Source organism: Nomascus leucogenys, chromosome 9, assembly GCF_006542625.1.
Source record: "Nomascus leucogenys isolate Asia chromosome 9, Asia_NLE_v1, whole genome shotgun sequence".
In the NCBI taxonomy this organism is placed as follows: domain Eukaryota; kingdom Metazoa; phylum Chordata; class Mammalia; order Primates; family Hylobatidae; genus Nomascus; species Nomascus leucogenys.
In genome coordinates, this window is record NC_044389.1 from 95,071,609 (window position 1) to 95,098,037 (window position 26,429).

The 26,429-nt window shown below is 37.4% G+C and overlaps 1 protein-coding gene across 1 annotated transcript in view; it reads right to left on the minus strand.

Annotated features, from left to right (window-relative positions):
• The window catches only part of PLXDC2 (plexin domain containing 2), a 458,249-nt gene that overhangs the window by 35,281 nt on the left and 396,539 nt on the right, over positions 1-26,429 (minus strand). Inside the window, exon 13 of the mRNA XM_003257698.2 lies at positions 2,451-2,611. Within this exon, the coding sequence (XP_003257746.1) occupies positions 2,451-2,611 (161 nt within the window). The remainder of the gene's footprint in view (positions 1-2,450; positions 2,612-26,429) is intronic.

Here is a 26,429-nt window from a genome sequence, read left to right on the forward strand (position 1 = left end):
AAACCAAGCACATTAACAGAACTTAATAACAGATTTCCAATTCAAAGCAATGCCTGATAATATCTCAATTACTGATATCAAATGAAGATGCCATTTCTGAAATATGTTTTATATGAAATTTCACTGGAAGTCTGAAATGTCCTAGGATATTTATTATGAATGTTTTCCAGGAAATATTGGCAGAATCTCTATTTTTCAAAGGAAACGTAAGTGATTTAATCCAAATCTTAAGGCACTTACAAGTCTTGAAGGGTGGAATAAATCATGCGCATACTGAACTCTAATGCAAAACAGAAAGATGAATGCCAGAGAAAGGTAGGGGTGTATCCCTGCAGATAGAGTCTCAGAAGAGAAAGAGATTATACCCAGCTGCCAAGGCAGGAAGATGGTCTAGAAAAGCTTATGGGGTACACAGTATCAAAGGCCTTTTGGCTCCTGAATTCAAGAACTAATACGGGAAGGGAGGATTTTTTTTTTTTTTTTCCCTAGGGCCTCACTCTATCACCCAGGCTGGAATGCAGTGGCACAGTCACGACTCACTGCAACTTTTACCTCCTGGGCTCAAGCAATCCTCCCATTTCAGCCTCTCAAGTAGCTTGGACTACAGGCATGCACCACCATGCCCTGTTCATTTTTTTCTTTTATTTGTTTTTTTTTTTTTGTAGAAATGAAGTTTCACCATGTTGCCTAGGCTGGTCCCAAACTCCTGGGCTCAGGCAATCTGTCTGCCTCAGCCTCCCAAAGTGCTGGGATTACAGATGTCACCGTACCTCACCAGGAGGAATTTTTGATGGAGGAACTAGAGTGAGCAATGTCTTTGTGACATGGAGAATTTGGGCTGTGTACAGAGACAAAGTGTGAAATTTGACAGAAATGCCAACTCCAGATTAGGGAGCCAAGGGAATAAAGATTGACATGACACAAAAGATAAAGAGTGCCAAGGCCTTGAGCCCCCACAGAAGGAAAAGGTGATGGCATTTTCTTCTACAGACAGTTGCGAGCCATCTAGGGCGTTTAAGCAATTGTTTGATTTGCATTTATTCACCCCTCCCCATTATAAGGGGCATAGGTAATTTTAACTCCGTAGTTTAAAAGGCATTATAATTTCTCTCTCAACAAGTGAACATAATTCCAAGCAACCTTTCCATGTGTCATAAAATGAATAATTCTAATTATGTGTTTGAAATTCTGCAAGAGAAGATTTCCTTTATTGCTTTAGTATTTCTAGTTCTATTTGCTGTTGGAAGAGGAGTGGTTCCATTCAGATGTTAGAGTCAAAGGTGCACATGTGGCTGGGCACAGTGGCTCACACCTGTAATCCCAGCACTTTGGGAGGCCAAGGCAGGAGGATCACTTGTGGTCAGGAGTTTGAGACCAACCTGGCCAACATGGCGAAGCCCTGTCTCTACTAAAAATACAAAAATTAGCTGGGTGTGGTAGTGCTTGCCTGTAGTCCAAGCTGCTTGGGAGGCTGAGGCACAAAAATTGCTTGAACCCGAAGGCAGAGGTTGCAGTGAACTGAGATCGCACCACAGCATTCCAGCCTGGGTGACAGAGTGAGACTCTGTCAAAAACAAAACAAAACAAAACAAAAAAAACAAAAACACCTGCATATGCATAGGGACCAGGAAACCCAACCTTCTGGAGGACAGAGGTGACTTGGTCACAAAGACACACAGACTGTATCCACTGGTCTCCAGGCTTCCTGGTTTCAGCCTTTCAGACCCCAGGGCTTAGCCATGGCTCCTTATGAACAGCCCCTTGTCTTCCCACCCGTTTACTCCTCGGCACTGGCACCAAACCTACATTCTGTACATGAAGACATAACACTTATTCAGCATGGTGCTCTCGTTGTGTGTCTGAGTGTGTGGATATGTGTGTGTGCATTTGTATATAAATGTACAAATATACACACAGTATGCAAAATGGCAACAGCACATACCATTATTTTATTTTTATATCTGTCATTTTGTAATGAAAACCATATTTTTTTCCAAACGGTTTGTGAGCATTTTGAGAAGAGGCCCATCATATAGTATCATGCACACAGCCAATACTCAATTAGCATTTATTGAGCAATTAACTTAAGCTAAGTCTTTAGCCTCCCAGATACGTAGTATTTCCTCCTAGGACAAGGAGTACAGCTGGTTAACATACTTGGTATAAAAGGACCAGAAAGTATGGTTCCCATTTTCTTTTAGATCTCAGAAAGACAAGATAGTTTATGTCTTGAAAAGCTCCTGAGATAAGGTAACCGAATCCATCATCTGAAAGCAATCTATCAATATGTACGTGAGTGCATGGGTGACAACATCCATGTGTGTGAAATAGGAAAGCTCGAAACTGAAAAATGGAGAAGTCATGTGGTAAATATTAAATCCAGGCGGTGTTAGCAAATGGATACAGTTCATCAACTGGCACGGTTTTCATGTGTTAAACTCAACACTTACCTCAATAAAGAAGATGCTGGCTGCTGATGTTGGGTGGTGATACATATAGACTGTCACAAGAATGGCTGTGGCTATAATGAGGACCAGGATGAGGATTCCAACGATGAGGCCAGCGTGGAGGGTTCCACTTTTCTTCTCAGCTGCACTGTCATCTGTAGAAGCTGAAAGAACATCCCAGCTGTCAGGACCTTCATGAGTTTACCCTCAAGTTCGCATTTTCATCTGAGGAGATATTTGTGTTTTTAATAAAGTACGACTGGATCTTTACTTCCTGGACAACTTTTCCACAACACCAATTTTACAGGTGAGGTGCTGTTTATATGGGCAATGAAGAATCCACAGGATTCATGAGTAAAAATACATTTATCACTGTGTTTTATTTTTATTTTTTGAGATGGAGTTTTGCTCTTGTTGCCCAGGCTAGAGTACAATGGCATGATCTTGGCTCACTGCAATCTCCACCTGCTGGGTTCAAGCGATTCTCCTGCCTCAGCCTCCTGAGTAGCTGGAATTACAGGTGTGAGTCACCACACCCGGCTAATTTTGTATTTTTAGTAGAGACGGGATTTCACCATGTTGGTCAGGCTGGTCTCGAACTCCGCCCGCCTCAGCCTCCCAAAGTGCTGGGATTACAGGCGTGAGCCTTTGCATCCAGCCTCAACAGTTCCATGACCAATTTACCTCTTCGTTATTTTTACCCTTTGCCTCTATGTTGTAAACTTTTTTTGTCTATTAAACTTCATTTAATAAGCACTGATTTCTTTCTTTTATTTTACCTTTTTTTAAAGAAAAACCAAACATAGATGTCTATAACAATGTGTGGTCCACATGAACTGATGGAATTCCAGATAAAGTGGAGAAACATGACCTCCTAATTCTTTCCACCTCCCCTCTACGTTTTTATTGCTGTTGTTTACTCTTTGCTTGAGAACCGTTTCTGGTGTTCAGTAATCCTTCTCCAAATCTAGTAAGGCTGAAAATTCTAAAGATTTCCCTTATGTAACAGAAATTAATTAGTGAAAGAAGATCAAATTTAGAGTAATTCATTATATAATAGCTCATGTACACTGTGTCAGGGATAGTTGTACTGCTTTCCAAGTACCAAACCAACAACCCTAAGAGGTAGGCACTATTATTATTTCTGTTTTACAGGTAAGGAAATTGAGGCACAGGATAATTAAAAAATGAGCTAGGGTTGCAAAATTATTAACGTAGAACTGAGTTCACACACCAGCAGTCTAGCCTCCAAGTCTGAATTCTGGACCTCTGATCAATGCCTCCTCAATGAACACTGGGCTGTAGGTCCTGCTATTTCCTCTTATTTCAGGTTGTGAGTTCTTCTAGCAAATAATTCTGAAAAGAACCTGGTAATTTCAAGCAAAGAAAAACTAATGTAAAAAACAGTTAAAGAATTAACACTGGAGCCAGGCATGGCGGCTCACGCCCGTAATCCCAGCACTGTGGGAGGCCAAGGCAGGTGGATCACCTGAGGTCAGGAGTTTGAGACCAGCCTGGCCAACATGGCAGAAACCCTGTCTCTACTAAAAATACAAAAAATTAGCCAGGCGTGGTGGCAGGCGCCTGTAATCCCAGCTACTCAGGAGGCTGAGACAGGAGAATTACTTGAACCCAAAGGTGGGGGTTGCAGTGAGCCGAGATCCTGCCACTGCACTCCAGCCTGGGTAACAGAGCGAGACTCCACCTCACAAAAAAGAACGAACATTGCACCTCCAAGATGACAGACGCCATGTCTTTAGGCTGGGTCTTAGGTCAGTATCTGCCGTCATAAACATTTTCATCCATATTTGGTGAGAAGGAGGAAAAGAGAAGAAGGAAAAAGATAAAAATAAAGGCTTTTGGAAATAGGTTACAGTATTAGAATGACCACATCGCCAATAAAAATCAAATGAGGCTATAATAAATGACCTCATCTGTCTGGTCTTCAGTTAACCTTATCTCCAAAACGCAGTCAATAACAGTAATTACCCCACAGGGTTGATGTGAGAATTCCACATTCAATACATATAAAGTTCTTAGGAGAGTACCTGACTCATAATAAGCACTTAATGAATATTGAGATATTATGTTATTATCGTACTTTTTATATGAGGCAGGTTGAGACAAATTATACAGTCAGATTCATGACAATGTATAAACTATGATTTTGCCCTTAACATGTGTTACTTTTAAAAGTTTGGCCTCATTCTTATGTATGCTTGTATTATTGCCTCTTGTGGACTTGGCTATTTTCTTATTTTTATAAGAGTATGACACATTGCTTTCCTGGGAAAACAGGATTAACTGAAAATGTGACTTTAGGGAAAATGTAGCAAAAATATCTACTTGAGTCAAAAACGAATACTTGACTGTTTCTTCAAATCCTTCCCTCCCTCTTCCACTTGTCTTTCCATCCCTCCATCCCTCTCTTTCTTGCTGTTTTTTATCCTCCCTTTCTCCATCCATCCATCCATCCATCCACCCATCCACCCATCCATCCATCTATCCACCCGTCCAGTGTCTGATTCTATTTCTGGGGTTTGTCTTTGGGATGGGTTTTAGGTCAGTATCTGCCATCATAAACAGTCCTTTATACACAGCATGCCAAGTTTTAGCCTCATAAATTTCAGCCTCACTTCTTCTTCTTTTTATTTTTTATTTTTGAGACAGGGTCTTGCTGTCACTCAGGCTGGAGTGCTGTGGTGTGATCTTGACTCACTGCAGCTTCGAACTCCTGGGCTCAAGTGATCCTCCTGCTTTGGCCTCCCAAGTAACCAAGGCTACAGGCATGTGCCACCATGCCTGATTAATTTTTTTGTACAGACAGATTCTCACTGTATTGCCCAGGCTTGTCTTGAACTCCTGGGCTCAAGTATTCCTCCTGCCTCAGCCTTCCAAAGTGCTGGGATTACAGACATGCACCACTGCACCTGGCTTAGCCTTACTTCTTTTGTGTATGCAGGAATGGAGAGGGAAGATTAAGGTATTTGTGAGTTGACTTCAGGTTGCTACTTCCCAAATATGCTGGAGGACCACAACCTGTTAAGGAGGCAGCCCTTCCCAGGAAGGAAGAAGAGGGCAAGGGTTATGTTTTACATAATAAGAGTCCTTGTCAGAAATAAAATTATTTTTTGTCTTGCAGGGCATAAGTTGCCAATTTTTGGAATATAACAATCAGAACCAGATTTGCACCTTGAGTGTGGTAAACCTCGCTACCTTTATTTAGACATAAATACTTACTCTCCCAATTATTATTTATTCATACTTCCAATAATAATTTAGTTATATGATCTCCTTTTAAAAATGTTCCTTTACATTTCTGTTTTAGATGTCAAGACACCACAGCCATATCTAATAACGCAATTTGTACAGAGTCTAGTTTATTACTAGCCAAATAACTGTTTAATAACATTTTTGGATGACGATTATTTTAATAAAATAAACAGCTTTCATGGATCCTCAATAATAACTAGAAGACAAAATAAATATTTAGAGATCTCTGAGTATGACATGACTTGATGTGTTCTAACAGAGCAAGTCATTTAAGAAAAAATGTAGCCTATTCAATTCCAAAATATTACAAGAGTTTCTTTGTGTCACATATCAATGACTCTTTCGAAATGCTTTAGAGTGACCATCTGACCGGAGGGACCAAAATTGCACACATAACTTTGGAGAAAGCATTTTTCTACTCTCATATTATTTAACCTTTTTTTTTTTTTTTTTTTGGCTGCTGCAATGATTCTACAATTTTCTACACAGTACAAACATCTCTATTCCAGCTTCTTTCTATGGGCTTTAGATGAGCGTATATTAGCAGGTATTATGATGGCTTAATTAGAGATTGTTAAATCTGAAGGTGCAGGAAGCACTTCATTGATATGCTTTGATTTTAAATTCTTTCACTAGTTGGTTTCCAGTTTAATATCATGCTTGATCAGATGGTACAGATTTTGCATATTTATGGAGATTTGCAGACAGAATTTAGAGTATTCTGCGTATATACTCAAAAGGATATAAATTATTCTACCAAAAAGACACATTATGTCCATTGCAGCACTGTTTACAATAGCAAAGACATGGAATCAACCTAAATGCTCATCAACGGTAGACTGGATCAAGAAAATGTGGTCCATATACACTATGGAATTCTATGCAGCCTTAGAAAAAGAATGAGATCCTATTCTTTGAAGGAAGCAACATGGAAAGAGGTGGAGGCTGTTGTACTAAGCAAACTAACACAGGACCAGAAAACCAAATACCCTATGTTCTCACTTGTAAATGGGTGTTAAACACTGAGTACATATGGACACAAAGAAGGGAACAACAGATACTAGAGCCTACTTGAGGGCAGAGGGAGGCAGGAGGGTGAGGATTAAAAAAACTACCTATTGGGTACTATGCTTATTACCTGGGTGATGAAATAATCTGTACAATAAACTCCCATGATAATTTACCTATAAAACAAACTTACACGATACCCCTGAACCTAAAATAAAAGTTAAAAAACATAGGCACCTCAAATGCAAAACTGAAATTTAGAAAGTGTAAGTGCTTACTAATTCCCATAACTGAAGTTTAGTTCATGCACCTCAAGGGAAAACTGCTTGAGTATGCTCATTTCCCTCCTGCAGAAAATACAATAAACTAAGATGCCCATCTGTGGCTCGACTGATTGTTCTTTTATATTGGCAGATGGAAGTATGTCAAAGAGAATTCTGAACTTGCTTCACGGACAAACTCAGTAAGCTTGATATGGTTTGGCTCTGTGTCCCCACCCAAATCTCTTCTTGAATTGTAATCCCTACGTATTGAGAGAGGGACCTGGTGGGAGGTGATTGGATCATGGGGGTGGTTCCTCCTATGCTGTTCTTGTGATAGTGAGTTCCCATGAGATCTGATGGTTTGAAAGTGGCACTTCCCCCTTCTTTCTCTTTCTGTCCTGCCGCCTTGTGAAAAAGGTGCTTGCTTTTCCTTCACCTTCTGCCATGATTGTAGGTTTCCTGAGGCCTCCCCAGCCATGCAGAACTGTGAGTCAATTAAAACTCTTTTGTTTATAAATTACCCAATCTCAGGGACTTCTTGATAGCAGTGTGAAAATGGACTAATACAAAGCTCATCAGAGACTAGTAGGCTTTAGGGGAATATTAAAGAAACTTGAGAGGGAATCTAGTCTTCAGACCTAAACTCTTCCTCTACTCATACAAACATCTTATGAGCTTTCATTCATGTCCAAAAGCAAACAAAAACTAAACAAGCATCTTTCTCACATACTTAGTAAAACGTAACACACAGAGGAATTCAAATCTTTAGTCTTTGTTAAGCCTTACCTTGTGTATTAAAATAAGAGGGATTAATCAAGGGCAACAAGAAGCCATAAAATAGAGTCTCCAAACCAAAAATGGAAATACAGGAATATACTTTAAAAATCTCCAAAGTAAAGGCCTTTTTTTGCACTGTGCTTAAGACATTTTTAATATATAAATGAAGCAGAGAAAATCAATAGTATCCAAGATAATATACTCTAATCTGACCCAGTGAGTGTCATTGTTTTTCAACACTTTATGAAATGCAGATCAATATTTAGACACAGAGAAGACTGTAAGAACTGTCAATTCTATCAAAGTAATCTGCTATTTTTGGGAAAATTTTAGCTACCATAAGAGCAAAGACAACATATATATATATATATATTTATTTTTTTTTTTTTTTTTTTTTTTTTTTTTTTCTTTTGAGACGTATCTTTCTCTTCTCTCACTATCGCCCAAGCTGGAGTGCAGTGGCGTGATCTCGGCTCACTGCAGCCTCTGCCTCCCAGGTTCAGGCAATTCTCCTGCCTCAGCCTCCTGAGTAGCCAGGGCTGTCGCACCTGGCTAACTTTTGTTTTTAGTAGAGATGGGGTTTCACCCTGTTGGCCAGGCTGGTCTTGAGCTCCTGACCTCAAGTGATCCATGCGTTTCAGCCTCCTAAAGTGCTGGAATTACAGGTGTGAGCCACCACGCCTGGCCAAGACAACATATTTTTAAAATACATTAAGTACATACTAGAAAATATTCAAGACCTCACCTCAATGTGTTTAATTTGGAGAAGTCCATGAATCATGGAAAATAAAGAAGGAGGAAAGATGAAAGAAATAAGGAGGTAGAAAAAAAGAAGATAGGAGGAAAGAAGGAAGAAAATGTTATATATATGTATATATACGTATATACATATAAATGTATATATACATGTATATATGTATGTATATGCATATATATGTCTATACATAAGTATATGTATACATGTATATATGTATATGTATGTATATATGTATAGGTATAGGTATATGTATATATGTATATGTGTATATGTATATATGTATATATGTGTATATATGTATATGTGTGTGTATGTATATGTATATACGTATATGTGTTTTTTTTTTGTCAAAGTGTAGCATTTAATTTTAAAACTCTATGTCTCTGTGCTGTTTCTATGACTGTTATTTTCCCTTAGGATTTACATGCATATGGCATTGATATTCTGTATTTAGAAGGTATAATTCTCCAATATGGTAAAATATTTTAATGCATTGCCAAAATGATCTGTACCTACTATTAAATCTTGCCAACAATTAAAGTCCAGAAATAAAAAAAAAAACTAAAATAGAAATATTATTTGTCTGAAATTTTATTCACTTTAGAACTAACTCTTCTCCTGGGCTTAAAATGAAACACTACAGCCCATAAATTCCATAATATATTAATATCCTTTGGGGAACTGAGAGGCTGATGGGTTGGACAAAGCCATGCACAAATTTGCTCAAAATTCATAAATCTTACACAGAAGATGCCAAAATGTGCTCTTTTAAAGCTTCAGAATAAAGTTAAACTATAAATGCTGAAAATGTTAGTATTCGGCTTTGGGATTAAAAATGCACACAGACATGACTTTCCTCATGGAATAGTACCTAACCCATTTACAAGCTAAAGCATGTAACGAAAGAAAATCAAATGAAAAAAGTTTTAAGTAAATTTTACTTCCCTTTGTAAGTTTCCCTTGCAACTGATCGATCTCATTTTGTAGCTCATTTATTTTCTCTCTTACCTCTTTAACTTTCTATATACACAATCATGACCTTGACTTCATTCAGAGTTTCTTCCAGTGTTTTATGTCTTTTGTAATTTTTCATAATCCTTTTAGTTCTTTCATTTTCTTAATCACAGTGATACCATTTTTTTAAATGCTTACCGGCCTGTCAATATTATTCCGGTATTGGAGTGGACTGAAACTATTATACAAGGTGTGGCTAATTCACATTAGCTATCACTGTGACAATACATTCACGATTCACATTAAGACATTGTGTAGAAGGGATTTGGGTAATCACTGTGAAAAGATATAAAAGCCGGTACACAAAACACATCTAAGGGCATTATGTATGGTGAGACCAATATCTAGCAAGGGCAGCTGTCCTTTTACAGTCTGTCCTACTATCGGGCAGCTGTGAAATTCATTCAGGGAAATACATAAAATGTTCTGGGCTGGAAGATCTTAGAGGATGACTATCCTTTAAAAAAAAAAACCTCATAATCCCTTACCTTTTATCTTAGAAAAATGAAGCTGAATAAAATTTCTATGAAATAATATTAAAAGGAATACTTAATTCTATGAAAATGAGGGGTTTTGGATAATAGTCACCAAATGATAGGCTGATTCTAGTCTCATTCAATGATCGGTGCTTTTAGGCATGTGTATGTGCAGATATCTTAAAGGGAAAGTTTTAAGAGATCAAGGCTGCAGTGAGCTTTGATCCTGCCACCGCACTCCAGCCAGAGTGACAGAGCGAGACCCTGTCTTTAAGAAAAAAATTGAAAAAAGAGAAGGTTTATGGTATTTATATATACTACAAATAAGACCAAAAATAAATGTTTGGAATAACCCATTATCATATTTCACTTCTTATGTGTATATGTACTCTTCTTTGTAATAATCTGCCCACGCATGTTTTCAGCAGTCAAGATCTTTTTGACACCTAACTTTTAAACTTTTCCTAACATCAGCTTTCTATATCAAGTTATCATTTTTCTCTATTTAAAATATATCTTAAAATTATTGTTATTATTATTATTTTTGAGACGGAGTCTTGCTCTATTGCCCAGGCTGGAGTGCAGTGGTGCGATCTCGGCTCACTGCAACCTCCACCTCCTGGGTTCAAGCGATTCTCCTGTCTCAGCCTCCCAAGTAGCTGGGACTATAGGCACGCACCACCATGCCTGGCTAACTTTTTTTGTATTTTTACTAGAGACGGGCTTTCACTATGTTGGCCAGGCTGGTCTCAAACTCTTAACCTTAGGTGATCCACCTGCCTCGGCCTCCCAAAGTGCTGGAATTACAGGTTAGAGCCACTGAGTGCAGCCAAAAGTTATTTTTGAAAAATAAAAATAAAATGCGTCTCGGCTTCTACCAAAGAATCCACAGGGGAAAAGAAAATCCTAGTACCTAACATTTTCAGCTAAATATGAAACCAAAGGGGTAAATAAACTATTTTCTCTTTAAATTTCATGCCAATCCTTTGCATGGTTAAGATATTCGGGTTTTTAACTACAGAAAAAACTTAGTAGAGTTTTCCTAACAAGGATATTCATAGTGACTATGGAATACCAAAAATAGGCTGACAAAGCACTTTCAAGGTTTGGAGGTACAGAACAGAGTGACTCTCTGTGCCATTTATTCTACCAATTTCAGAATAGTCACTTATGTTCAAACAGGTCATTTATATGCATAACCTGAGATTATAAGGATGAATGTTTACTCCTTATCAAATCCATCAAGTTTTCTGAACATGGAAGAAAAATCCCCTTCACTCTGTTCTTATCATCAGTGTAGAAAGACAGATCTGTGTCTAAACCACCTGGCTAACATAAATATGGAACCTTTGGGGCTTCCAAGAATAACATCAGATCTCACACTGCTGGACCTAAAGGACCAGCATCTTTTCAATCCTGTCTTCTTTTCTGCAAAATGGACATAATAGTAAGAGCTATCTCCTGATGGTTGTGAAGATCTGAGAGGATGCTTATAAAGTGGTTGGCATTGTGCTTAAAATATAATAAATCCTCAATGGAATGGCTGTACTAATGTTAGTGCCACTCATATCACTTGTTATTCTATTGATTAGTATACTTTGTTATATTGATTCTTCAGTATTATTGTTAATACTATTATTAACTCTCATTAATATTCTGTTGATTACTATCCTCATTCCTCTCAATCATGGCTGCACAGGTCAATGAAAGGACTTCTTGAAATTATTCATGGAAAGAAGGAATCCATTCCCTCACGGAAGCTTAGGGGCATGCTGAGTGAAACCAAGGACGTTTCAGTGAATAGTTTTTTAAGCGGAAAGGCCAAGATCAGCCTCTCACGTACTTGCAACTACCCGAAGGGAACCATGTTGTCCCAAACAGTAGCCTGGACCTGGGATATAGAATCCATAGCCACTATTTGAAAAACAAAAGCCTAGCTTCTGAGGTCTAGTAGCTTATCTAAATAAGATCAACCTTTCAGTGGTTATCTGTAAGCAGCTTCTTTGGAAAACTGCAGAATACTAAATCAATCTCAAGTTCTTTGGTGCCTGAATTTATGCATAATGTTAATAAAAACCTTTGGATCTCCCAAGAAAGCAGGGATTAATTTAGTTGCTGGAGATATTCATTTAGCCTGTCTGTGTGTGCCTCAGTACTGGAACCTTAGACACTGATGTTCTCCACAACGATACAATCCTTTTGCTATTTGCTGTGGTTTTATGCACGTGATGGCTCTCCAGGAAAGTAAATGAGCAGAATCATATGTGTGTGCTGTGTAGCTCAGGGAGACAGAATCAGAAGCAGGAAAAAAAAAAAAAAAAAGAAACTCCGAAAACAAAATTAACAACAACAGCTCGGTAGAGCTTTGAATTTCATTTTAGTTTGTGTTACGAGAACTAATAAATTGTGCCACATAGGACAGAAAGAAAACAAAATGAAAACACTGAGCAACACTTGCACAGGGTATTTATATTTCACTGCTTTGCACCAATACTGGCAAAATATGGCTCAAACAATGACTTTAACATGGACAGAATCACGCTGCTTAGGAAAATGGATATTATAAAGCTGTATTTATCGCACTGACTGCCCCTCAGCTACTGCAGCACCAAGTCTCCTGAAATGTAAAGCTCTATGTCTTCAATGTGGAGCAGAACACGTTTGGTCGAGGGAGTGTGCACTGGTCCTGACCTAACCTGCTCCACCAAACCACCTTTGCAAATAGACTCCACTGTGTGGGCATATGACACTTCCACGAGTTGTACAGTTGCAAGGGCTTTGGTCTCAAAGTGTTGGGGGATGGGATTCAAGAAGAAGTTAAGGTTCCCTTGGACTTTAAAACTCTGGGATTTGCTGGCCAGGCACGGTGGCTCACATCTGTAATCCCAGCACTTAGTGAAGCTGAGGCCAGGAGATCAGTTAAGGCCAGGAGTTTGAGACCAGTCTGGGCAACACAGTGAGATCCCATCTCTACAAACATTAAAAAAGAAAAAGTAGGTGGGCATGGTGGTACACACCTGTAGTCCCAGCTACTCAGGTGGCTCAAGTGGGAGGATTGCTTGAGCTCAGGAGTTCCAGGCTGAAGTGAGCCATGATTGCACCACAGCACTCTAGCCTGGGTGACAGAGTTAGACCATGCCTGCCTCTAAAAAAATAAATAAAAATAACTCTTTGATTAGGCAAAGTTGGTGCTGCTATGTTTTTTTTTAGATAATGAATGGCTTTAATAGGAGAATGGCAAACAAATGACTATATACTCTACTGGACCATATTAGAAGCAACCCTCCTGGCAGGATAGCAGGGTGATAAAGAGCACAGAGCATGCCTGGAAATCAGAGCCCTTGGTGCTATAGACCAGCTACATTCCTTAGAAACCATGTGACTATGAACAAATTACTTAAATCCCTGAGCTTCTGAGACTTCAAGTGTAAAATGGGATTACAAATAGTACTTTCTTCTTAGGGTGCTGTGAGGATTAAGTGAGTTAAACTTGCAAAGCCCTCAGAAGACTGCCTGGTATATCGTTAATAATTGCTAGATAATTTTATGATTATTATCAACTGCATGGGCAGGTTCTGTGAATATTTTAAAGCAAAACATGAATCACATGATCACAAATGTTAAATTTTATGCCTTCTAATTAGAGATGCTGGTTCACCAAGGATAAGCTTTTTATTATTATTATTATATTATTATTATTATTAGGCTTTACTTGAGAATTTTAAGAAACCTGGAAGAATTTATTCATAGGAATTTAAAAAAAACTATACCTACTTTATGAAAACATCAAAGTGCCTCTTTTCTTTCTTCTTATTTTACTTTTACAGAGGCCAAATTTGCATATTGAAAATACAGGAATTTTAAATGTACAATTTACCAAATTTTTATAGCTGTATATACCAAGTAACCATCACCCAAATCATATGAAACACTTCCATTCCCCCATAAAGTTCTCTTGCCTCCACCTATAACAGCCCCGATCAATACCGCATAGGCAACCACTATGCTGATTTCCATTATTGTAGATTAGCTTGATTTTACTTGAAATTCACATAAATCGAATCATACTACATGTACTCCACTGTGTCCGGCATCTTTTGTTTAACAATATTTTAGGACGCAGCTGTTTTATTGCATGTATCAGTAGTTCATATTTTTTTTCTGCTGAATAGTAATCCCTTGTGTAACATGCACTCAATTTGTTTATTCTTCTGTTGATGAGTATCTGGACTATTTCTAGTTATTGACAATTATGAATTAAGTTGCTATGAATATTCTCTTACAAGTTTTTTTTGTGTGTGTGTGTGTGTGTGTGTGTGTGTGTGTGTGTGGACATGTTTCCTTTTTTAAATAAATACATAGAAGTGGAATTCCTGGCTTAAAAGGACAGAACTTTATAAGAAACTGTCAAAGAGTTTTCTAAAGTGATTGCACAACATCACACTCCAATCAGAAATGTATAGAGTTCAAATGCACCATATCCTTATCAATATTAGTGTTGTGTAGTGTTTAGCTATCCTAATGGGCATGATATGGTATCCCATTCAGGTTTTGGTTGTTTATTGTTACTTTTTAGGAGTTATTTATATTTTCTGGATGCAATATAAGTATACTGTAAATATTTTCTCTTATCCTGTAACCTGCCTTTTCATTTTCCTAACAGAGTTTTTGATGAACACAGAATTTATTTATTTACTTATTTTTAGAGATAGCGTCCTGTTCTGTCACCCAGGCTGGAGCTGGAGTGAGGTGATCATGTCAATCTCCCAGGCTCAAGTGATCCTCCTGACTTGGGCCTCCCACATAGCTGGGACTACAGGAATATACCATTATGTCTGGTTAATTTTTTAATTTTTTTGTAGAGACAGAGTCTCGCCAGTCTGGTCTCCAACTCCTGAGCTCAAGTGCTCCTCCTGCCTTGGTCTCCCAGAGCACTGGGATTACAGGCGTGAGCCACTGTGCCCAGCTCCAGGCTTTGAATTTTGATGTTTACAATTTTTAAAAAATCCGTCTTCTTAGAGATATTAAATTTAATAAAATTTGCAAAAAGACAGCTTATGACTGTGTTAATATTCTCTATTATTTGTCGATTTTCCATTTTCTTTTTTGACTCTTATTTTTAATAAAATATCATAATTTTAAACACAATTATTTTGAGCTAATCTTAATTGGCTTATCTACTTAAATTGGACACGTGAGTGATTAATTTTAAAACTTTTTTCCTTTCTAATCCTTTCTAATATAAACATTTAAAACTATAAATTTCCTTCTAAATACTTTTTAGCAGCATTCTATAAACTTTGGTATTTTGTATCAGTTATCATTCCATCAAAATATTTTGTAATTTTGCTTATAGTATTTTTCTTCAATATATATTTTACATATATCAAATATTTATATATATTTGTATATATTTGTCAATATTTATACATATATTAGAAGTTTGATTTGCTTTTCACATTTGAGGATTTTATAGATATCATATTTTTCCTCCTAACTTCATTAAGCATGACTGACAAATAAAAATTGTATATATTTACAGCACACAGCATACTTTTTTGTTATATATATATATATACATTGTGGAATGATTAAACCAAGGTAATTAACATATCTATTCACCTCATATACTTATCATTTTTGTGTGTGGTAAAAACATTTAAGATCTACTTTCTTATCAATAGACATTATATTGTTACTGCTTCTCGTTTGATTCTTTTGCAGTCAGAGAATGTAGTCTATAAGACCACAATCTAGAAATTTAATATTTTTTATGGCTCAACACATGGTCTACCTTGGTGACCATCTCATGTGAACTTGAAAAAAAAACCCTCCAGGAACACTGCTGGATTACGACAAAGTGGTTGTCAGTATTGTTCAAATATATATCCTTCTTAATGTTTTTTTTTGGTCTAACTTAAAAAAATTATAATGGTTCCTAATGAAATGATACTGTTTTCCTTTTTTTTTTTTTTTTTTTTGAGACAAGGTCTCACTCTGTAGCCCAGGCTGGATTGAACTGGCATAACCATGACTCACTGCAGCCTGGACCTCCTGGGCTCAGGAGATCCTCCCACCTCAGCCTCCCGTGTAGCTGGGACTACAAGTGCCCGCCACCATGCTCGGCTAATTTTTTTGTATTTTTAGTAGAGATGGGGTTTCACCATGGTGCCTAGGCTGGTCTCAAACTCCTGGGACCAAGCAATCTGCCCTCTTTGGCCCCCCAAAGTGCTGGGATTACAGGTGTAAGCCACTATGCCCAGCAACTCTTTTTCCTTTTTATATTTTCCTCTGTTAATTCTCTTTGTCTTTAAATCTAGTTTAAGCCTACTTAATTTGATACTTATATAGGCAATCCAGCTTTTCTGTGGTTATGTTTGCAGTGTATATATTTTTCTATAATTTTACCTTGAAGTATTTTATATCTTTGTCTTTATTTTTCACATACATTTCTTATACACAGCATAGAGTTGGATCTGGCATTCTTAAAAGTCAGTGTGATAGCCTATGCTTCTAATGAAACTTTATTTTATTTACATTTGAAATAGTTACTGGTATGGTTGTATTTGGTCTGCCATTTAGCTATTTGTTTTTTTTGTGTTCATCTGTTATATGGCCCTTTGTTCCTTCTCTCTTGTCTTTTTCAGGTTAAACAAATATTTCTTAGAATTCCATTTAAATTCCTCCAGTGAATTTTGAGCTGTATGTTTTTGCATTTTTTTTTCTTTAGTGGCTGTTGAGTATATTAACTGTGTTAAAAATCACTTATGGCTGACACTTTATCCAACAAGTTGTTAATTTATTACCGTAACTGAAATAACATTTGGTCACAGTAGCTTACAAAACTGTTATAAATTAGCTTCAGATAATTAACTGCTGTCCTTACTACCCAAGTTACAATAAAAATCTTGCACAAATAATAATTTGAGCTCTGAAGAATAAAACTAAAGCAAAAATTAGTCTTAATGGGAGCAGCAAGCCATTGAAAACCTAGCTGTTTAGAAGAAGATTAACTAAATTTACCATCTAATGGATTAAACTACTCTCTTTAAAGCATTATGCCATTTTGAGACTAGCATATCTTTTCTACCCATCAACCATAAACATCAATTCCTTTTTTTTTTTTTTTTTTTTGCTTAAAGTGGATCTGCATATTACGTGAGCAATATGCATGGCTAATTCAAGCACACATGAACGAAATTTAGTGTTGAAATCATACAAACTCAAGGAATGCTACCAAGTTTAGGAGGCTTTACAGATCAGCAGTTGGCTTCTTTCCCATTCCTATTTCATGTTTTATGGGTCTTTCAACTCCTAAACACCATGACCTCTGCCCTCTTCCCACTCACTCTCACCATATTACTTGTGTCTCACTTTTTGGAGAAAACAGCAATCTCAGATGAAAACCCCTCAACTTCTCCCCCCTGTCTCCCTCCCCTCATTCATGCTGATTGGCCCCACTCATGCTTGTGGATATATCACTTCACTCCCAGTCATCTTTTGACTCTTTTTCTTCTTTATGGGGTCTTTCTCCTCAGCGCCTGTGACAGGTAAACAGCAGCGTTAAGAATCTCTACTTCCCTTCTTCCCTTTCTCTTGAAAAAGCAGTCTGTCCTTGTGGACTCCAATTTCCTCATTGTCCACAGAATCCTCAAATTCTGCCTGGAGATTGTACAATGGTGGATTGTTATGCAATCCAGTCAAGATCAACGCATGTCTTTATGCCACAAAATCTCATGGTCACTTTTCTGTGTGTGTTTTTTTAACTTGACTTGTCTGCAGCATTGGCACTGTTCACTACTTCCTCCTTGAAATTTTCTTCTTCTTTGGTTTCTGTGATACCAGACTTTGTTCTCTTGCTGTCTCTATGACATTCTTGATTTTATTCACAGAATCTTAAATCCCGTATTCCCTCTCTAGTCTTTGGCCCTCCTTGCCTTCCTTCTTCCCTCCCTCCCTCCCTCTCTCCCTTCCTTCTTTCCTTCCTTGTTTCCTCCCTCCCTTACTCCCTTCCTTCCTTTTTTCCTTCCTTCCTTCCTTCCTTCCTTCCTTCCTTCCTTGTCTTCCTGCCTTTTTTCTTATTTTTTAGTTTTTTTTTGGAGACTCACTCTCACCCAGGCTGGAGTACAGTGGTGCAATCATGGCTCACTGCAGCCTCAACCTTCCAGTCTCAAGCAATCCTCCCACCTCAGCCTCCCCAGTAGTTAGGACTACTACAGGTGTGTGCCACCACACCTGGCTAATTTTTGTATTTGTTTGTAGGGACGGGGTTTCCCTGTGTTGCCCAGGCTGGTCTTGAGCACCTGGGCTCAGGTGATCCACCTAGCTCAGCCTCCCAAAATGCTGGGATTACAGGCATGAACCACGGTGTATGGCCACTCTTTTTATCTTTATACTATCCTCCCATACCTGATTCATCTCCTTAACTTCAACTATCATTTATATGCTGCTGATGCCTAAATTTGTATCTTATGCTTATATTTCTCAAGTGAATTTCAGGTTTATATAGAAAAATGCCTACTGACATTTTCATTTAGATGTCAACATCAACATGCTCAAATTAAATTCATTGCTTATCCCCTTTCTCTTCCTGTATTTCCTATTCAAAGGCACCATTGTCCACCCAGATAACTTACGCCCATGTCCTGGGAACCACCTTCGTCACTTTCCTGTGACGTAAACCACACATCCAATCAGATATTAGCTTATGCATCTTCTACTTCATTAGTAAATACTTCTCATGTGCATTCTCTTTTTTTATTCCTGTTGTCAATTACTACTTTTTTTTAGCCTCTGACCATTGCTTCTATGGACTACTGGTATAACCTCCTAACTAGATTTTCTGGCCTCTCAGTCTTACTCCTGTCCCTCCTGTTCCCTGCAATACTTCAAGGGTCAACTACTGAACATGTAAAATGTGTCCTGACACTCCCTTATCAAAATGACACAAATGGTTCCCAGGGTCTCTAGGTTAAAGTTCAAACTCCATTGCCTGGCATAAAAGACTATGAATGCTGACACCCCACTTACTCTGATACTTTATGGCTGGTGAGGCTGAGAAATAAGCCCACCTTCTCAGCCTCACCAGCCATAAAGTACTATGTATATATCTTTACCCCAGGAAAATCAAATCTGGCAGCTCTTTATAGTTACTCAACCAGATCTTGATGTTTCATGCTTCTGAACCTCTTTCTATGTCAATCCCTTTCCTGATATTCTTTTCTTCTCTCCCTTTTCTCAGAAATCCTGCCCATACTTCAAAACTTGGATCAAGTATCACCTATTCTTGTAATTTCATTTTTGTTTTAGATACCTCTTCTCTGTTCTTCTATAGTTTTTCTTGAGTCTATCTTTGCACTCTTCACACTATACTTAAATATCAATTTACTTCTCTATGTCATCTCCTTAGGCCACTTGCTTCTTTAGGACAGGCATCAGACCATATAGATCTTTGCATCTTCATCACCTAACAATGGGCCTGGTACACAATAGTTGAAGAAATGTTTCTCGAGCAAATCAAACCAAGTTGAATCAATTCAGCATCAATGTTAATTAATGTTTTAGTGACATACATATTTTAGTGGTATATGGCCGTCTACCATAATCACTAGACATTTCATGTTTAAAAAAGAATAATCACTTTACACATGTAGAACACACTGAGAAGGGGCATTGGAAATATTGGGTAACACAAAACCTGTTCCTGGGGCCCCTCATATAGCTCAGATTCCAAAATCTAATGGTATATGGAAGTTTCTTTCCTCCAGTAGAAGGTTCCCTGGTCTGGCTTTCTGATAGGAATGAGGCAGGTAGAAAATGAGACAGGAGGCGGGCACTGAAAGGAAAGTAGGTATCCACCAGAGGGAGGTGGTCAAGCATTTTGCTGATGGCAAATGGAAAGTGCATTTAGAGCTACTTTGTGGAAGCCATCTGTGTGCATTTCCTAAGAGGCACTCTGCTATATCATCTCGTTCTGTGTGATATCAGCAGCGTAAACTCTAACTACACATTTTATCTACAAATTAACCTACAGGGGAAAAAGTATATCCTGATGGGATTTTTCTTTTTCTTTTATTTTCCTATGCTGGACAACAATTTGTAAAACTATTAGGCTGAACAATGAAATTGCAACCTTTCTAGGTCAAAAGTGTTTTATAAAAATCAGCAATTTCATATGGTTCAACAAAATACAGAAAATGTAACTAACTATATTTACTAAAACAAATACATTTGTCAACAGCTTAAATCAGGGATGTCCAATCTTTTGGCCTCCCTGGGCCATACGGGAAAAAGAAGAATTGTGTTGGACCACACATAAAATACACTAACACCAACAATGGCTGCTGTGGGATGGATAAGCTTGGCTTAAATTGACTCATTTTCACTTACTATATTAACATGAATTAGGAGGTATAATGTATATAATGCTTTTGGATTCCTTTCCCCGGCAGAATAAGATGCCATTTCTACATGTAGATAGAAATAATTTCTTGTTGCCACCAATTAAAATACTGTTTCAGGAGAGCCAGGAAGTATAGGTGAGGACCAATGGACCAATGGGTAGTTTCAGAGAAAAGTACGTTATTCTTCTTTTGGTCAGATATCCATTCAACTCTTGATACTCAAAGTGCAGTCTGTGGCTTGGTGGCAACTGCATTATCAAAGTGCTTGTAAAAAATGTAATGAAAAGGTTTGGGCTTCACCGCAGAACTACCATATCAGCATATGCATTTTAACAAGAATCTCCACCCACAGTGATTCTCAGGGTTCTTAATATTTATGCAACATTGAATCAGACCATTTATTATCAACTTAACATTGGAATAATCTGGGAATTAAAAACAAATTGGTGCTCTGGTTCCAGCCCTAGAGGCTAATATTTAATTGTTATGGAGAACAATTTGAGTGTAGAAATTTTGTAAGTTGGAATAATAAAATAACAATTACATCTCAGACTGGAACCAGGGGATTTAAATGTACAGAAAAAGTTAAGAACCACAACTCTAGATAAAAGTTTGGGAGAGAAATCCTAAATTCCAGGGAAATCTCAAATTAACATTGTAAAGTAGAAGAACTTTTCAGTATGATGATACATATATACTTAGAATAGGGTTAGTGCTGCCATGAAAAGTAGTCAATCAAAGCAAAACGTAAAAGTAAATGTCAAGATGTTTTACAGTTTTAAAAAGAGAAAGTGATAGATATTTAATAGCCTATCAAAATGAAATAACAATTTCCCTTTGCTCATAGGACTATGATCTACACAAAAGAAGTGTATGAAAAAAATCAACGAAAAGTAGAAAAAAAGGGAAAGATATGTTGCTTTGATGATTTATGTATGAAAGTCAAAAAATAATTTGACTGAAATGACAAATGACTAGACACTTGATCTATCACTACAGACTTGGTAATAAAAACATAACCTTAGAAGTATTCCAGGGAAAAGGCAGAATAATGTTCTAAAATTTTATCTTGGGATGAAAAGTCTTATGATATCTTCAGAAATAGAAAGCTGAGAACAACAGAAATAGAATTTAGACCAGCCATTCCATAGGACTTCATTCAAAGTATATCTGTTTTAGTTCTTAGAAATCAATCACCTTGCAGATTTTGTACCTCTGAATTAACTTAAACATGATCTTCAAACTGCTTAACGTATCAACTTTGGTATCTCCTTGATGGGGACACCATCCTCTGACTTAAGAATGCAGCCTTTCAGAGCTCAGGTTCATAAAATTCCCAGCAATAAGAAGAAATGATAAAAATGCTATCACCTGGAGTGCTGATACTTTAAATATTATTCAACAATTAAGAACTTACATTTAAATATTTTTAAGCAAACCTTAACTCGATCAGAGAAGAAACTTTAAATGACCAACAGATAATGCAGTTTTTGGTACTTTGATAAATCTCAGTTAACCAATTTTGAATAATGAAATCAAATCAGAATTTCAGAGCTTGAAATAATTTTAACATCTGCAGTGTAGCAGAGTGGCACAATTCAATTTGCTAGACTGAGTTGAATCTGGTTGAAGACTTTAGTTTTCAATTAAAAATCCTGCCATTGATTCAACTTGCAAATGTCTTCTCAGCCCTGGGTATAACTTTATCCAGTTTGCATTTTGAAGACATTTACATTTCTAATTAGGAAGTGAATGCCACTTGGAAGCAACCTAATCAAATGTCAAAGAAGACATTTAATAGTTGTACCTGCTAAAATATATAGCTAGGTCATTTTTTTAAAAATGTAACTCTTCTAGTCAGCTACTGCTAGAATTTGAAAATCCAAAAGAAATGCTATAAATGCATATAAATGCATTTCCAAAAGAAAATGTTATAAATGCATATAACCATTACTCAAAGAAATACAGATATTTAAAAAATACAGTTGGGTGCAGTGGCTCACACCTGTAATCCCAGCAATTTGGGAGGCCGAGATGGGTGGATCACCCGAGCTCAGGAGTTTGAGATCAGCCTGGCCAACATGGTGAAACCCCATTTCTACTAAAAATACAAAAATCAGTCGGGCATGATGGCATGTGCCTGTAATCCCAGCTACTTGGGAGGCTGAGACAGGTGAATCGCTTGAACCCAAAGGTGGAGGTTGCAGTGAGCCAAGATCGCACCACTGCACTCCAGCCTGGGGGAAAAAGCCAGACCCTATCTAAAAAAAAAAAAAAAATACACTCTAGGATTCTAGGTACCCCTTACAGGTGAATTAAATCCACATTTCTAGAGAAACCAAGAAGGCTTAAAGAATCTTAAATCAGATTTTGAACATAAACTAGAGCATAGCCCTGTAATTTAGAGATCACATGCCAAGGATTCTGACAACACTGAAACACACAAGAGAATGAATGCATTGTGATTTTCACAGAAAGGATTAAATGGAAATGAATACACAATTACATGAGAAAAGGAAATTTCACTTTCAAATACTTTAAGTATAATCAGCTATTATAGAAAAGGTGAACTATAGTAGGTATAAGTAAAATAGCTTATTGTGGCATTTCCCATGGGAAGGTTGATTGTAAGAGATCTAGGCTGGGCACGGTGGCTTACACCTGTAATCCCAGCACTTTGGGAGGCCGAGGCAGGTGGATCACCTGAGGTCAGGAGTTTGAGACCAGCCTGACCAACGTGGTGGAAACCCTGTCTCTACTAAAAATACAAAATTAGCCGGGTGTAGTGGAACACACCTGTAGTCCCAGCTACTCGGGAGGCTGAGGCAGGAGAATTGCTTGAACCCAGGAGGCAGAGGTTGCAGTGAGCCAAGATCGCATCACGGCACTCCAGCTCGGGGGACAGTGCGAGACTCCATCTCAAAAAAAAAAAAAAAAAAAAAAAAAAAAATCAATTCTGTGAAAGAGAAGGACTACCATGATGTTGTTAAAGACTTAGAATTTACGTCAAGGCTAAATAGATTCACATCCCAGCTCTGCCATGTGCTAGCTACATAACTTAACATTTTTGTACCTCTGTTTCCTTGTCTATAAAGAATAAATAATAATAGACCAAGTCAGGGATGTTGTGTGAAGTAAAAGAGTTAATTTAGGTATAGCATTTAGAATGGTGTCTGGGACATAGCAACCATTCAATTCAATAAACATTCTTCCTCTCTCCTCTTCTTCTGCCACTTTTTCTTCCTTTGTCTTTCCTCTCCCTTCTCCTCTTCTTCCTCCTCTTCTGTTTTTCACATAAACAAGAGACCGATAAGCTATTTGATTATAACTACGTATTACTCTAAACTTAAATTACACATGTAACTAGAAATATTTCAGTTGGCGATAAAATGGTGTCTTTACATAAGATCTTCTTTTTAATTTTTTTATTTAGTTTTTTTTATGGACAGGGTCTTGCTATGTTGCCCAGTTTGGCCTTGAACTCTTGGGCTCATACAATCCTCCCACCTCAGCCTCCTGAGTTGCTGGGACTACAGGCCCATGCCACCACACCTGGCCCTACAATGGATCATCTGCGTTTTTAGAACCAGCCATTTCAATGGTCAATCAAAGCTCTATCTTACTAAAGAGACTTGAATTTATTAGGTATCTTTCTCTTTTGTTCCAATTTATTCATGTTCCTTTTTCCAAATTATTTAGAGAGCTTAGAATTTCCACTCAACCATGAAGACTAATAAAACTTCTCCAATCAAACAACTATCCTGAAACTTTAAGAGGCTCTAACTGGACCTAATATAAATGTATCAGGAAACTCACTGTACAATTGAAGATTCATCAAGAGTGACTTAGCAGATTGTAACTCAGTCTGGGTCCTCTCAATGAGAAACCCTATTGTGTGACTTAGGTGTCCAGCTGCTCAGAAGTATTTAATGCTTTAGTATCAAAGATGAAAGAAAAATCTCCTGGAAACTGAATGTATAATCATGTCAGCAGTGGATCCCACTAAGAAAATCAACTATTTTAACCCATGGAAATGACCCAGAAACACTCAGAGAGAAAGTAATGCAATAACTAAGAAAGACAATGTAGGGAAAGGCAGTCATTTGTTTCTAGCTACTTATTGACTACTTTGAAAAATGTCACCCTTTTTCCAGAAAAGTACAGGCCCCTAAATAAAAATGCTTTTAAGAACAGCCAGTTAGTCACCAAAAAGTAACTGTGAGATGACAGACCTGTCAATCTGCTTTATTATTGCAACAATGGTATTTTCTATATGTAGTCCCATAAATTCATGTTGTAAACCTTAAATATACATAATAAAACTTATTTTAAAAAACAGCGGTCCAATGAAATAAATTAAATCAAGAAATCAAATGTGCTAAAATTCTTTGCAACAATACAGAGAAATTTACAAAAATTTATTAGCTTGCATGTTTTTAAAAATCAACCTCAGTAAATGTTAGAAAATATTAAATTAGGCACACTTATTCATTATTACCTCAATCTTGCAGAAATGTTTATTAAATTGGAATGAAAGGACAATTCTGAAATGTTTTCAATATGCTTAATTAAATAATGAAGTTAGATTTAAATTGGTAATCCTTCCTGCATCTCCACATTCCATAAAATATAAAACAATAGCACACTAACTTAGGATGCTATAAAAAGCAATGTGTGATTTCCCTTAAGTACCCTTTTGAAGAACGATTTATCTTAATATTAGTCAGGCTGGTCTGTTCTAACTGCACTTGAATGTTTTCAAGAAAAGTGCTTTGTTAACAACCATAGACATAAAAAGAGTTTGAAGTCTAATTGTGATATTTTGGAATTCTCATGAATGCCTGCTGCATATCAATTATGTAAATATCATCTGAGAATCCAACAGCTGACTCTCTAGTATACCAAAAATCCTATGCTTAAATCATAGGATTTACTTAACAATTTCTTAGCATCATAAGGCACTGCTTTAAGAAAATCTTCGAAGTTTTATGATTCTTTGATGGCTCAAACAAAACTAAGTATTTTCATTGGGATAATTGGTAACGTTCTAGACAACTCTTTATCAAAGTATATTCCATAAAACGTTAAGTGCATGACATACTACTCATAAAAAAAGTGTTGGCTGGGCATGGTGGCTCACGCTTGTAATCCCAGCACTTTGGGAGGTCGAGACGGGCGGATCACCTGAGGTCAGGAGTTCAAGACCAGCCTTGCCAACATGATGAAACCCCGTCTCTATTAAAAATACAAAAATCAGCCAGGCGTGGTGGTGGGCGCCTGTAATTCCAGCTACTCAGGAGGTTGAGACAGGAGAATCTCTTGAACCCGGGAGACGGAGGTTGCAGTGATCCGAGATCGTGCCACTACATTCCAGCCTGGGCAACAATGAGTGAAAATCTGTCTCAAAAAAAAAAAAAAAAGTGTTAAGAGCAAGCAGTGGAGACATGCCAGTATGAATTCTTTATAACCGTCTTGAAGATTACTTAGGATGCATGTTCTCTCAAAGCAGAGATTTGTCTAAGCCTTGTTCACTTCTGTAGCCCCAAGCCAGCAACAATGCTTGGCAATTAGCAAGGATTGAGCAGAAATCAAGGAATGAATGAATGATCAGTTTTCCAGCAGGGAAATTTCTTTAATTTTTCTCTTCCAGAGTCTCTCACACTTATTCGATCACAAGAATCCTTTGTTTGTTTTTTCCTATTAGCAGGATAGAATATTTTAGATAAACAAAATAAAGAAAGAAGGAAAGGAAGGGAAGGAAGGAAAGAAAGGAATGAGAGAGAAAGTATAGAGAAAAATCTAACAAATATACATATAATGACCACCCATATTAAGATTTAAATGAAACAAGTAAAAGAGAAGTCTCTTGGGGACTCTTCCCCCATTCCATTAACTTTATACCCCGTCTCTTCCCTCAAAATGAGGTAACCCCAGCATAGGGCTTATGTCCACATGCTACTAACATCCTCCCCTGAGAAATTCTGAATTGAAGGATTGCTAAAGTCCCTTTA